The sequence below is a fragment of the Pholis gunnellus genome, assembly GCF_910591455.1.
Source record: "Pholis gunnellus genome assembly, chromosome: 2".
NCBI classification, from domain to species: Eukaryota; Metazoa; Chordata; class Actinopteri; order Perciformes; family Pholidae; genus Pholis; species Pholis gunnellus.
In genome coordinates, this window is record NC_136536.1 from 4,072,436 (window position 1) to 4,085,092 (window position 12,657).

General features: G+C 40.4%; 1 protein-coding gene across 1 annotated transcript; it reads right to left on the reverse strand.

The window, feature by feature from the left end:
• Positions 1-3,806: 3,806 nt before the first annotated feature.
• On the reverse strand, positions 3,807-5,007 carry trh (thyrotropin-releasing hormone; the record flags this gene model as incomplete). The annotated part of the gene is made up of 2 exons (XM_079180728.1): positions 3,807-4,420; positions 4,818-5,007. 2 exons carry the CDS (start codon positions 5,005-5,007, stop codon positions 3,807-3,809), a joined length of 804 nt encoding a protein of 267 aa, XP_079036854.1.
• Positions 5,008-12,657: the final 7,650 nt, after the last annotated feature.

The following is a 12,657-nucleotide window of genomic DNA, read 5'->3' on the forward strand; positions in this document are numbered from 1 at the left end:
AAAGCCTCCTTCCATGCATTCAATTACTAACTAAACCAGTTTCCATAAAGTTTATATCTTCAAGAGTTGTCAACATTGTGTGATACATTAGATCTTTCCCATCAGACAACAGCTATTATCTGATTACAAAAGGTCTTTTAATGTCTTCTAAACGAAATAGAAAATTGACTGGATGACAACAAGGATTCAAGGAGTATTTATTGTCATTATGCAACACATGGATGCACATCAAAATTCAGTTGTAGCCCATTTGCTACACAACAAGCACATGACAAACAAAACAAAAACAGTAGTAGATTCCTGTAGTGCATCTTTTAATCTTGCATCCTAAGGAATGTAAACAGCAGCAACAAAAACAATCCTCTGGGCGGTTAATATGGAACTAAGGAGCCCTGTCTACTCCTATCCAATGCTCCTGGGTGCTCTCTCTCTCTGTGTGTTAGTTCTCCCCTCCTTCCTTCTTCAGTCAGACATCCTGAACTATGTTGCTATCAAACACTTTCACAATACATTTTGGATATCCCTGTGTTCAGCTGACTCACTACTTCTGCTTCAGACTCTAAAGACTTCTATTCTCTTCTGTTCCCGCCCATCCTCTTAATCACACTCCACACTTCTGCTATTGAGGCAGTCCTCCCAGTTTCACTGTCAAAATCTCTCTTGTATGCAACCAAATGATCGCATATCAGACATACCAACTCTCTTTCCTCTAGAGAGCTTTAGCACTTCTCCATTTACATCAATGTGCCATCTCCATTATATACCACAACATACTCCTGACCTTCACCTTTTCCCAGTGCTCTATCAGTCTTCTTCAACAAGTTCCTCCCACCATCCCCCTCCTCTCTTTATTGTCCTTTGAAGGCATGTACAGCACAGTATTACAAAAATGCAAATAATGCTTCAACAAAGTGTCTTGTTCACACACCACATCAGTGTCTCCGCCATTAAAAGTATTAACCCCATGGTGGTTCATGATTTCGTCTGCAGATTGTCTCCCAAGTCAGCCCAAGATGGTGAACTGCTGCTTTTAATATGAACTAAATCCGCACTCTTGCAATAAAGGTGTTTCTGTAATTACATTGTAATTTATCATCTGACTGCCCATTCCATTGGTTGTGCTCTTTTTTCCCTCCACTTTCTTCTTCTGTACCTCACCTCACCTGTAGGCGGCGCTGTGAGCCTCTCCAACGCCTCCATACTTCTTCTCTCCCACATTCATGACTCCCCGCACAACGTTTCCACACCTGGTTACAGAGAATCCCCCCAAAATGGAGATAATATCTTCCTTATTCTATTATTCTGAGGTATTGCTAATGTTTCCTCCTGGACTATAATATCACTTCCCATCAGAAACTCCCCTCCGGTCCATTCCGGAAGTAGTTTCCTCACCTGCTGACGCCCTCATGACAACACTGGACCACTATGTAAGTATATCATTGTGTTTCTTCTTGTACTCTTGCTTCCTGTCTGCTGAACTAAATTATCTCAGTGTCATTAAAACAATAGGCCCCTTTCACAGCAGCCTTATCCACGTGAGCGTTGCAGGACAACACACACAGGTATAATTAATAACATTAATTACGGCACCGTTCCATTTAGGTGGGTCAGCGCCCTGGTATTGAGCATGCTGGCTCACTGGAATGGATGTGACACACTAAATAGAACAGGGCCATAATTAATTTGATTAATTGCACCTGTGTTTACACTGCTAAGACATGTCAACATGGCTGCCCTGGAAAAAGGGGCCTATTATGTTTGCTATAGTGCCAGGTGGGAAGCTGCATCAAGTTCACCTTGCGTCAGTTGGTTCGGGACAATTTCATTAATTGCTGATTTGTTCAGGAATACGTGACGTGGAATGATAAAAGCTTTGGGTTTCTGCATTATCACCTTGAGGCATGTTGTAGAGTGGAGACCATAGGACCATTCGACTAACTCAGTAGTTTATGGTTTTATGAACTTTATATTTTAGCCTACAGCTCACTTTCTGAGGCTCTATGGTAAAACACAATTAAGAGGCCACGTGTAGTATTAAAGCCTGGAGGTCAATGGGGGCCCAAAGCTCATTTATGCACCGAGGCCCCCTAGTCATGGGATAATTAAAGTATAATTGGTTGGACTGTCTCAGCCGTTCTCAGTCTTGTGGGTCAGGAACATGAATCTATTGAATGCTATAAGAATGAACAAAGTATATATTTTTTTGCTGTGTAAAAAATCTTTTCTCTGACTCACATTTGTTTTCACAGTACAATCCAATGTCCTTAAGAATGAAGTTATTTGATAGGATGTTCTTGCATAATTATGCTATAATATTATCATTATATCAATGACATAAAATGGTCTTAAAATTACAAGAATATTTATAACAATAGTTATTGTGACAGTAGATGCTGCTTCACTGGCTCACAAACCAAAAATGTTGGAAACCATAAACTAAACACAGAGTAGTGTGTGTGTGTGTGTGTGTGTGTGTGTGTGTGTGTGTGTGTGTGTGTGTGTGTGTGTGTGTGTGTGTGTGTGTGTGTGTTGGGTTGTGTGCGTATCACTGTTACATTTTCAATAGGCTTGTGCTCTTTATTAAAGACAGCTTACAGCTTGACCTATAGACAAAGAAACTCCAAAGCAAACTTTTCAGCTAAATGATATGTAAATGTCTATGTATTTTATATGCCTCGCCTTCTCTCCTTGAGGCAAGTTCTCAAATATTTTTGTGCATGAGATAAGTATATGTATTCATCTGAAATGTCTCATCCAGTGCAGACAATGTGCATTTGTTTCCTCCCTGCTTGACGGTTTGTCAAATCCACTGAAGCATTTTACCGCTGGAGTTGAAAGCTGTGTGTGCGCCTCAGTGGAGCTTCTCCACCATGAAGTCTCCATCTCTGGCTCACGTGCTTGATGACTAATCTGCATATTGATCAGACCTGTGGGCAGCCGCTGGATGGAATGAGTCCAATTAAAGTGAGGAGAGGAGATACCTGACACACTCTGTCTGCTATTGAACCGCATTAATCATTGTCGATGAGGCTAAAGCAGAGTGACTGCTTTGTTGGACTACACACTAATTAGACCTGTTGGGTTGGATAAACAGTTTAATAGACTTTAATAGTGCACGAGTTACTGCAACTGAAGCAAACCATACATTTGTACCAATGCGTTTTATTGTCCAACAAAAACATTGGTGGTTGACTTTAAGGCAAAGGCTTTTTATAATTTAGCTTGAATAAACTTAATCCATGCAATAATATAGAAAAATAATCAGACATGTTTTATTTTGCGGTGCTATTCATTATATTTTACATAAATAGAAAATAATGAAACACAAATCAATTCAATGAAAGGATTTCCTCTGCAAAGCTGTAAACGTTGGCCACTTTCATTGATCATATTTCAAGCTGGAGCCGACTGGACTGAAGAGCGCGCCGCCTCACAGAGGCAGCGTCGCAAAAAGCCAGTAGACTAATGCTTTCATTCTTGGACTTGGTTATAGTACAAGTAGCCTAATCAACGGAATAAATACTAAATCATTTCAATTAATTCAAATCAAGATAGGGCACGCACTCTTGCGAAACCCACATTTACAGCGATATAACCAATCTGGAGGACAATTACGCACAAGCTCTCCAAACAAAACAAACAGCAGATACATGTTTTGGCGACGATGATACAGTGATTGTCGGTGGAACAACAGATTAAATGGTGTAAATTCTTTTTTCGTTTTTAATAATTCATTGTGGTCACTTCATGTACACATTTATTTGTTTACAATACAGCAGTACACGCGCTCCGGACTTCTATTTAACCTACTCTCCTTCCACTAAGTCCTCCTCGGGTGCAAACCTTTTACCCGGGTGTTGTCGCTTCTCCTCGGCATGACTCTTGTTAATGTTGTCTAAAAAGTCGAGCAGCAAACTGGTCTTGCTGCAGCTCGTAGGGTCCAATACGTCACACGGACTGTTTGTGCCCAAATCCTGACTGGAGTTATCCCAAAACCGTTTCCCGGGGTGCTGACGCTTTTCCAACTCAGCGAGGTCGTCGTCTCCTTCTCCGTCCGCATCCCATTCCCCATCGTCGTCCCCATCGCGCTTACCTGGGTGCTGGCGCTTGCTGTGCACCACCAGGTAGCGCTTCCCCGGGTGCTGTCTTTTTGAAAGTTCACCCAAGAGCGTCACGGGGTTTTCAGAAACGCGTCCCAACGCGAAGCGCTTTCCCGGGTGCTGCCTCTTCTGGAGCTCCATGAACGAGTGCATTTCTTCTTCGCGTTTGCCCGGGTGCTGTCTCTTTTGAACATCAAAGTACTGTTCATCCTCGTCTTCTTCTCTCCGCCCCGGATGCTGCCGCTTCTCCAAGTCCTCGCCGTATCTCTTACCGGGATGCTGTCGTTTTGTCACCCATTCTGCCTGAGAGGAAGATCCCTCTGGAGAAAGGAAAACATTATTTAGATTACTTCAAGTAGCCCCAAATATAAACATTCCCGTTTCCCTAGTGTGTATGCCGTGCGTAAATTGCGCACAAACGAGTGTAGTCGGTGGTCCATCTCCATTCCATCATATGCAATTGGAGTAAGATTCTTTTCCATTTTCATGTTTAAAAAACAAATGTTTTGTAATATTATTCATTTTCTTACTGGAAACACCAAAATGCCCAAAACTCTCGAACATGTTTTCACTTTAAATACTTTCAATTTAAAAACGAGACAAATAGCCCTTTCATCAATGTCATGGTAGTGGGTCATTACATTTTATGACTGAGAAATAAAAAAAAGTTAACTACTTTATGTGACCATTTTGCATCAACACACGTATTTTACGCACCGTTTCTGGCGTCTTCGTCTTGTATCTTTTTGAGAATGGAACGTATCAGGAGACTTTCTGCTCTCTGTAGAATGATGTCGTCTATGGTCCTCCCGTCCGTCTCGTCCTCAGCGGGGATGCCCTGTCCTCCAGACACGGCGAAGTTGCAGACCACGAGAAAAGCCAAGATCAGCAGACATGTCGACTTCATGTTAATTGAGTTGGTCCTCTGATGAAGAAACAGATTAGGGTCGATGGGGAATATATCAGATAAGAGATGAATAATTTGTTCAGTGCAAATTTGCAACTTGGTTCACTTGAGGGCAATTTTCTTGACGACTGACACAATACATTCTGACCAGTTCAGGTTCTGATAAAATCCTTGAACCAGTAAATGTGCACGGGAGAGTAATTTCACCGCACTAGCATTTTTAAACCAGTTTTACAAAAAGAAAAGATGGAAACTGAACGTCAAGCTGTTAAACACTTCTGAAATAAATTTGAATAACGCAAAGGCCTTGTAATAAATAATACATTTGAACTACCCAGATGTGATGGAGCAGCTCCACTAACACTAAAGACAGACATCTTTACTTAGTTTAATACGGGTTTGTTCTGAAGTGCGCCAGACTCACCTGGGAAGTATCCAAGCTCTCCTCTCCCTCAGACTCTGTTCAGCGCACAGAGATGATCGTTGCTCTCAGCCTCTGCAGCAGCGGTTGGCGACCCGTATGGACCAAGTCTGGAGGAATGAGCAGATAACTTTCCCGTGTCAGCATTTATACTTTCCGGTCACTGGCGTCACACCGACGCTGAGAGTCATTTTTCAGGATTGCTTGTCACCGCTGATGTCACCAAGTCGTGCGCAACTGGATGAGGTGAATGGTCGTCCTATAGGGGCCGATGTGAGTTGAAAAAAACAAACAGAGGCCAGAGTGTGAGACAAACAGAAGGCACTAGTAGATGACTGGATAAGATGAATTCACTCTCAGAAAATGTGAATTTTAAGTTTTTTTTATCCATTTTCTATTGAAGTTGAAAAATCTTTCACTTTGCTGTGGATAAATATATTGTTTACTTAATTAGGTTTTTATACACTGAGTATGAAAAGATGTGTAAGTTTAAGAAAAAGTGAAGGTCTCCAGAAAGGGCTGCAGAGAGATGCATTCATGTTTCTTTCAGAAACACCCTCAGGTGACAGGAGTCAAAAGTGAGAGCTGAATCCATCTGCTTCTTTGAGCACAAATAATGCAACACAGCTGAATGTATCAGAGGAGAATCTAACACGTTTTCAAGGGTGAGCAAAAGAGATTTCGACTTGGTATATAGGCAAAAAAACCCAAAATGTGGTGATCTTTGATGCCAGATTGAGTACAAATCAACATTTGTACTCAAACTGGCCGTTGGAGTTATGGTTACTTTGTATTTACAATTATAACTGATCATTTGATGATGGATTAGTCAATTATCAGAAAATTAAATGACAACTGTTTTGATAGTTGACCATATTGTAACATTTTATAGTTTCTGCTTCTCAAATGTGAGAATGTTCTGTTTTTCATGGTCACAATGGAGCATTTTTACAGTAATGTTGAGGACGCATATGAGCAGGTCTAGTTTTTAGCAAATATCCGACATAATTACTAATATTGATAAAATGATTAATATATATAAAGTTAAGCTATAGGTATTGATGATAATGGGGCACCACCATTAGGTGCAGTATCTAAAAAATCATTAAATTGGCTATCAAAGTATAGTAATTATCACAAAAAATTATTGATTATAATTAATAACTTTATTTGATTTATATTAATTAAAATAAACTTGTGTTTACAAAGTTTACTGAGGTAATAAATCAAGAGAGAAGTAGTCATTTTCTCATAGACTTCTATACAACCAGAGGAGTCGCCCCTTGATGGTCATTAATAAGAATGCAAGTTTAAGGAACTTCAGCCTGTGCTTCACTTCAGGACCCGAGGTAGCTGCCTGACAAGCCAAGCTGTGGACATTTTTTTATTTCAAACAACAAAACAACCCATTTTTCCTTTTTTGTGTTCTCTTTCCATCCAGATAGCTCTGATATGCTGAGGTTAACAATGCAGAAATCTGTTTTTTTTCTTTGCAGGAAGAAGTTAGTCCATCTGAGACCTCCACAAAAACATGGATCACATGGAAGTGGACGTAAAAACACACAGCGTTCTCCTCAGCTGGACATCAGGTCAGTGGTGTTGTTGAGCACTGCGAGACTTCTCAACCCAAATCTCACCAAAACTATATATTTTGTCCATTATGAGGAGTCAAATCACTCCACTGTCTGGAGGAACTCCTGCATATGTGGTTAAATGCTATACATGTTTACTATGTTTATCATTTATATACTGCACTCTTCCATGTTTTATATATTAAATATAATATAATTTTAAGTAAATAGTAGTAAGACCCATATAAATTATTTATAAGTGCAAAAATGGTGTTTAAAAATGACGGTGTGCTGACTTAGCTCTAGGAGTTTAAATGGACATTTTCATAATTTCTCACTCACATGACATGCAACAACACTCTATAGGTCTGTTAAGTATTAGCAGTGACAATCCTTTCAGTTGAGTAACGTCAAAAACCTGTTTCTTTGTGAGGTGCCAGCATTCAGAATTCAAGCTAAGCTAACGTTAGCTGGTTTGCCGACACATGTTGCCATCGCAACGATGAACAGTCACGTTACCGGCTCAGGCGGGATTGAAACAAGTGCAGGAATACGAAACATTGTACAAAGCAGAGAATACTTTATTAAAATACTTGGTCAACTCGTTAATGAGAGATACGATTTACTAGTTGACACTAACTGTATTTATGGCAACCTTTTTGTTTATTTGTTTATTGTTGTCTACATAAGTGCTACATAGTCTTATTTTTACTTGTGTTCAGTCGGCAGTCCAACCACAATATTTTCAGAACAAATTCTTCTTTCAAATATTTCACTGTGAGTATTTCTAATCTACTCTCTAAGTGCTACACATACATTCAATCAGTGGTGAATCTCGGCCGTGTAATTACCGTGTAATTACCTGCTTTCACTGAGCTGTCATGTCCAATACTTCAAGTGGGTTTTAGACTCCTACAGAGCCTGAAATGATTATGTACAGTGTGCTTTATGACAGACTTTTTATTGCATGGTATCATAAATCTGTAGCTCATCTTTAGCTCTAATATGATGTGTCTCTCTAATGTTAAAACTAAAATGAAATTGGATAGAAATTGAGATTAATAACATTGTAGTGCAGGTAAAACATTTATTTAAATAATGAATGTCTTGGTAAAGTTCAATATCTCTTAATCCTCATTCTACCAACATTATTAACATCCAAGGATGACCCACTGGGCACCCCAAGAATAAACCTCCATCTTAGCAAAATGTTTACTGTTTTCTTTTTAAAACATTATTAGTTGGTAAAGCAAATTTCCATATTGTGTAAAATTAAGATCAGAACATCTGTCTGTCTCCTTCAAAATGACAGTGTGTCAGACTTTAAACAAAGACCCATGGCAAACATTGAATCCATCTTTTCTATTCTATATACGGTATACTCAAAATCTTTATTTAAAAGCACTAATAAAACAGAAAAAAATAAAGTCATCACGACCTAGATTCATTGACAAAGTTGCAAAACATGAAATGATAGAATGAAGCACCTGATATGACAAAACAAATGTGTTGCTTTTATCAAAAGTCAACATTGTACTTTAGTTTGCATCTCTTTTGTTGGACCTAACTGTTTGGCTTTCTGTTGTTATAATGATTTGCGTTTCCTTTGGTTTGTCTGTCAAAGCTCTTTGTGAACTCTGTTTTTAAAGGTGCTATATTAATAAAGTTATTATTATAACCCCTGTGACCCTGTGTTGGCAGGATGAGGGTTGAACTCAGGTATAGTGTGAAGGAGGACGAGTAATTCCCTGTGAGCCAAAGACGCTCTCTGTCTGGCTGTGATTTGTTTCTGCGCTGCTTTGCTTCAGACAAAAACAGGAAGTGACCGTTGAGACATATCTGATCTGTACGGGAATCCTTCTGCTTTTGTCCGTCATGTCCCGTCCTTCCTATTAGGCCAAGTGTGTAGCGACATGCTCAAAGGAACCAGGTTGCTGCCTGAGAGAATGTATGAATGTTGGATTTTAAGCAGTTAAAAAGTCCAGCATGCAGCTGAGTGCAATCTTTTGAATCTGTTCGGTGAAAGTGGCGTCCTGATACTGAAGCTATAAGATATAGATATGTAGAACAATTAAAGCAGATGGAATGATCGCTGCAGGTATAGCAGCATCGCTGTGAGGCCGTGATTAAAATACGCCCTCCTTTCTCTTGATTCACTCTCACTCAACCTGCACAAAGAAATAGCTGGCTATCAGAGTCCTTCAGAGCTGGGAAATCATAACAATTAGTATTCCGGTCAGGATGATGTACCTCATGTACTGAGGAAGAGGACAGGTTAAGTATACACCCCGTGCGCTAGGAGAAAATAATGAGACTCATTAGCCTCCGTCCTCTGTTTACTCTTGCTGGTGTTAATTATACATCTTTTTTTTTTAAAGTCTTGGTGAACTTCTTCAGTGTGTGAGAGAAGTTTCTGAAATGCATCATATCTTTTAGAGAAGCCCTGATCATGATTTTATTTACCGTTCGTCGATGAGCGATATCGGCCGATACAGATCGTTGTTTTGTTTTATCATAGCAGCTGCAAGACTCCAGAATATGTTTTTCTCACCACCGTCCCAAAACATAATTTCAACCACCCCAAAGTCAGTGTAAAAAAGTCAAAAACTGTAAATGTAATCCTTTAACTTTGTTATAGTCATCTATAGTGTTTATTTGCATGAAAACATATTAGGAAATGTGCCCAGCCCACATGGGCTTACAAGACGACACAGACAGAACAAGCAGGAGCAATTACATCGAGAGAGCGAAAGAACAAATACGATACACCTCCATGCATGTCAAATATCTTCCGTGTTACAGCTATTTAGAGTTGTAATACGGTAAATGTTTTTCAGACTAAAATACATTGCTGACTGAGCAACCGCGTCAAACTGCGTCAAGTTAACCAAACCTGTTGTTATCAAAAACGTTAGACTGAGTGCAGCCAGGTAACACAAAGACCAAGTAGGAACTTGTTTTCGATACAAGACCCCGGTCCTGCTGTCTGTCTCCCCAGTGTGCCGCTCATGAAATGGTGCTTAATGGCGCCTAATGATCCCTGCAGCCTTCAGTGTAATCCTCCCTCCTTCAGTAGAAGTCAAAGGCAGCTGTGGAGAGGAAGTGCCTTCAAATGGAAAACACCCCACAACAGTATAATACCACCATGAACATCACATCACACACAACCAATGAGCTGGAGAGACGAGCAACTTTAGACATTTGACTTCAGATGAAACTTTGTGGAAAGAAGCAGCAACAACAAGACAGAAAATTGACATTATTGCACTCTTGTTAAATTCTACTCAAATTGCTCCGAATGCTATCTCCAGACAGACCTCTGCAATATGTTACTCTGATCACCTCCAGTTACACAGAGACGATATTCACATTCATCTTGGATTTCAGTCAGGTGTCACTGAGTGTCAGGTTGACTGGGATTTCATCACCTGGGATCTGAATGTGGTTCGTGATCTGTATTTTTTGTGACTCACTGAAGTGGGATGAGAGCAAAGAAATCTGCTGCAGATGAGCTTAATCCTATAAAACAGACACATCTGGTCCTCATCTCAGTCCCGTTGAATGTGTTGCGTGCTGGCTTTCAGATATTTAAACCTGCATTAACCATTTTTTTAAATGTTATACACACAATACCACTTTATAAAGTTGATGTGGCGAGTGTGTTAGCAAACGGTTGCTTATTTACATATCCAGCAGAAACGGAGCAACATAAAGTGCTGCAGGATTGAGTCATGAAACCCGGAAATGAGTCAGTATTTTTGCACTTCCGGTTCCCTAGTCTCAAAGTCGATGTTCTTTTTCGGTCTGTGATTAACTCAAGCTCAAAAGATTTCAGTGTTTTGTTCTACGATATAAAATACGTCAGTAGACACCCCTCTCGTGAATTTTGAAGCGTTGACGTATCTGGCGTTTGCTAACAAGCGGCTAAATGAAAAACATCATCACTAGTCTGCACAGCCTCGCTGTGTAAACTCGCCCTCACGTGATCAATCACAGCCTAACGTTACAAAAATCAAAAAAGTGGTGTGTTTGTGAAGATTATCTTGCTGATTTAGCTATTTGCTACAGAGTTTACTTTCTACAATGATCCAAAGTCAAACGTGCTAACTGCTAGTTGCTAACTCTGCCCATGTGTTGTTTGGTGTGAGCAGGTAGTGAACTGTGGGTTTCAAGAGCTTCTTCTCTGAAATCAGCTGCCGGCTTGAAACTGTGCTGCTGAAGAAAAGGACAAGATCAGTAGTTTCAGCGAGTACCGCTTTACATTTATTTTACATTCAGTTGATAAAGCTCTCGAGCAGCCGTAAAGTAATTATAACGTTGGTCTAAAAAAACAAAAAAAAGTTGACTCTGGGTCAGAAACACCAATCAAAGTACTTATTTTAAACCCAAAGTAATGAGCTGTAGAGCTGAGGGGAACTGCGAAGTCGTGATAATTATCTGTGGGTTTGTCACAAAGACTGACCTCTTTCACATTGCATAGAGTCATCTGACCCATTATAAATATGTATTACAGCTGGTTTACATGAACAGTTATGTGATAATAGTGATGTTTATACTCTGAACAATGCCTCTTAGAATGACTTTCTGCTTAATAATTATCCAGTATTTCTTTCAGTGCACGGAATGAAGGATGTTGTGGTTGCACAAAAACAGATGAGTTCAGAAAAAATACAAAGTCCTCACAAAGTTGCTGTGAAACTTAATGAGAGTGGATCTTCAGACAGGTGAAATCAAACACCTCTGTGTTCATTGACACTTCGGGGGCAAAGCAGCCAGAGGTGGCGGGTTAAGAGACAAGACGTCTGAAGGGCGAGTAGGACGTCGCAGTGTAGGAGATGGACAGCATGAAGGCAGACAGGAAACGAGGCGACGCAAACAAATAAATAAACAAATGGAGGAGTATGGATGGCGTGATAACCCCGTCCCCTATAGTGACACAGGCCTGACAGGGGTCACCGGGGCAGGGAATGAGTGACAGTTTACAGGGTGCGCTGGTGGAGACGGCTGGCTGGAAGTGTGTGTGTGTGTGTGTGTGTGTGTGTGTGTGTGTGGAGGGGGAGTGTGTCACAGGTCAGGAATACAGACTGGTGGCCAGCTTGTTGGCTTGGTCTTGCATGTTAATGTTAATATCGTGCAGAAAAACTCAAAGCCTTTCAGGAGGGATTCTTTCCAGATAAAATATTTGTTCTGATTCGGGGGCTGTGCCTGATCGGTTTAGAATTAATTTAGTTGTTGGTTGATAAGTTGTTGGTGAATAAGCTAAGACCTGCAGTGCCTTTGTGTCCAGGAACATTCAAATGCAGGATGAGGGATGACGGACAGGCGCAATTTGCATCAGAGAGGGAATATTTCCTGGCAATATACTGAAAGTAAATATCAAAAACGGGTCCATAAAGGGCTCACGCTGTTTGTACAAATAACAACTCTGTCAACAGACCTCGATCCAGCACAGTGGGGACAATCCTGCACACTGCACCTACAGAATGGCTGTCCAGGGGGGGATGGCATCACGTGAACCCATGTTTGGCACACAACAAACCCTGTAATCACATGGTATGATGTCAACAATGTGGGAAAAAAAGATTTAGAAAACTATCTTTTTTATAAAGGCTGCAAGTGAAGCTCCTCTCGTCGTAAGATATTTTGCATATTTGGGCT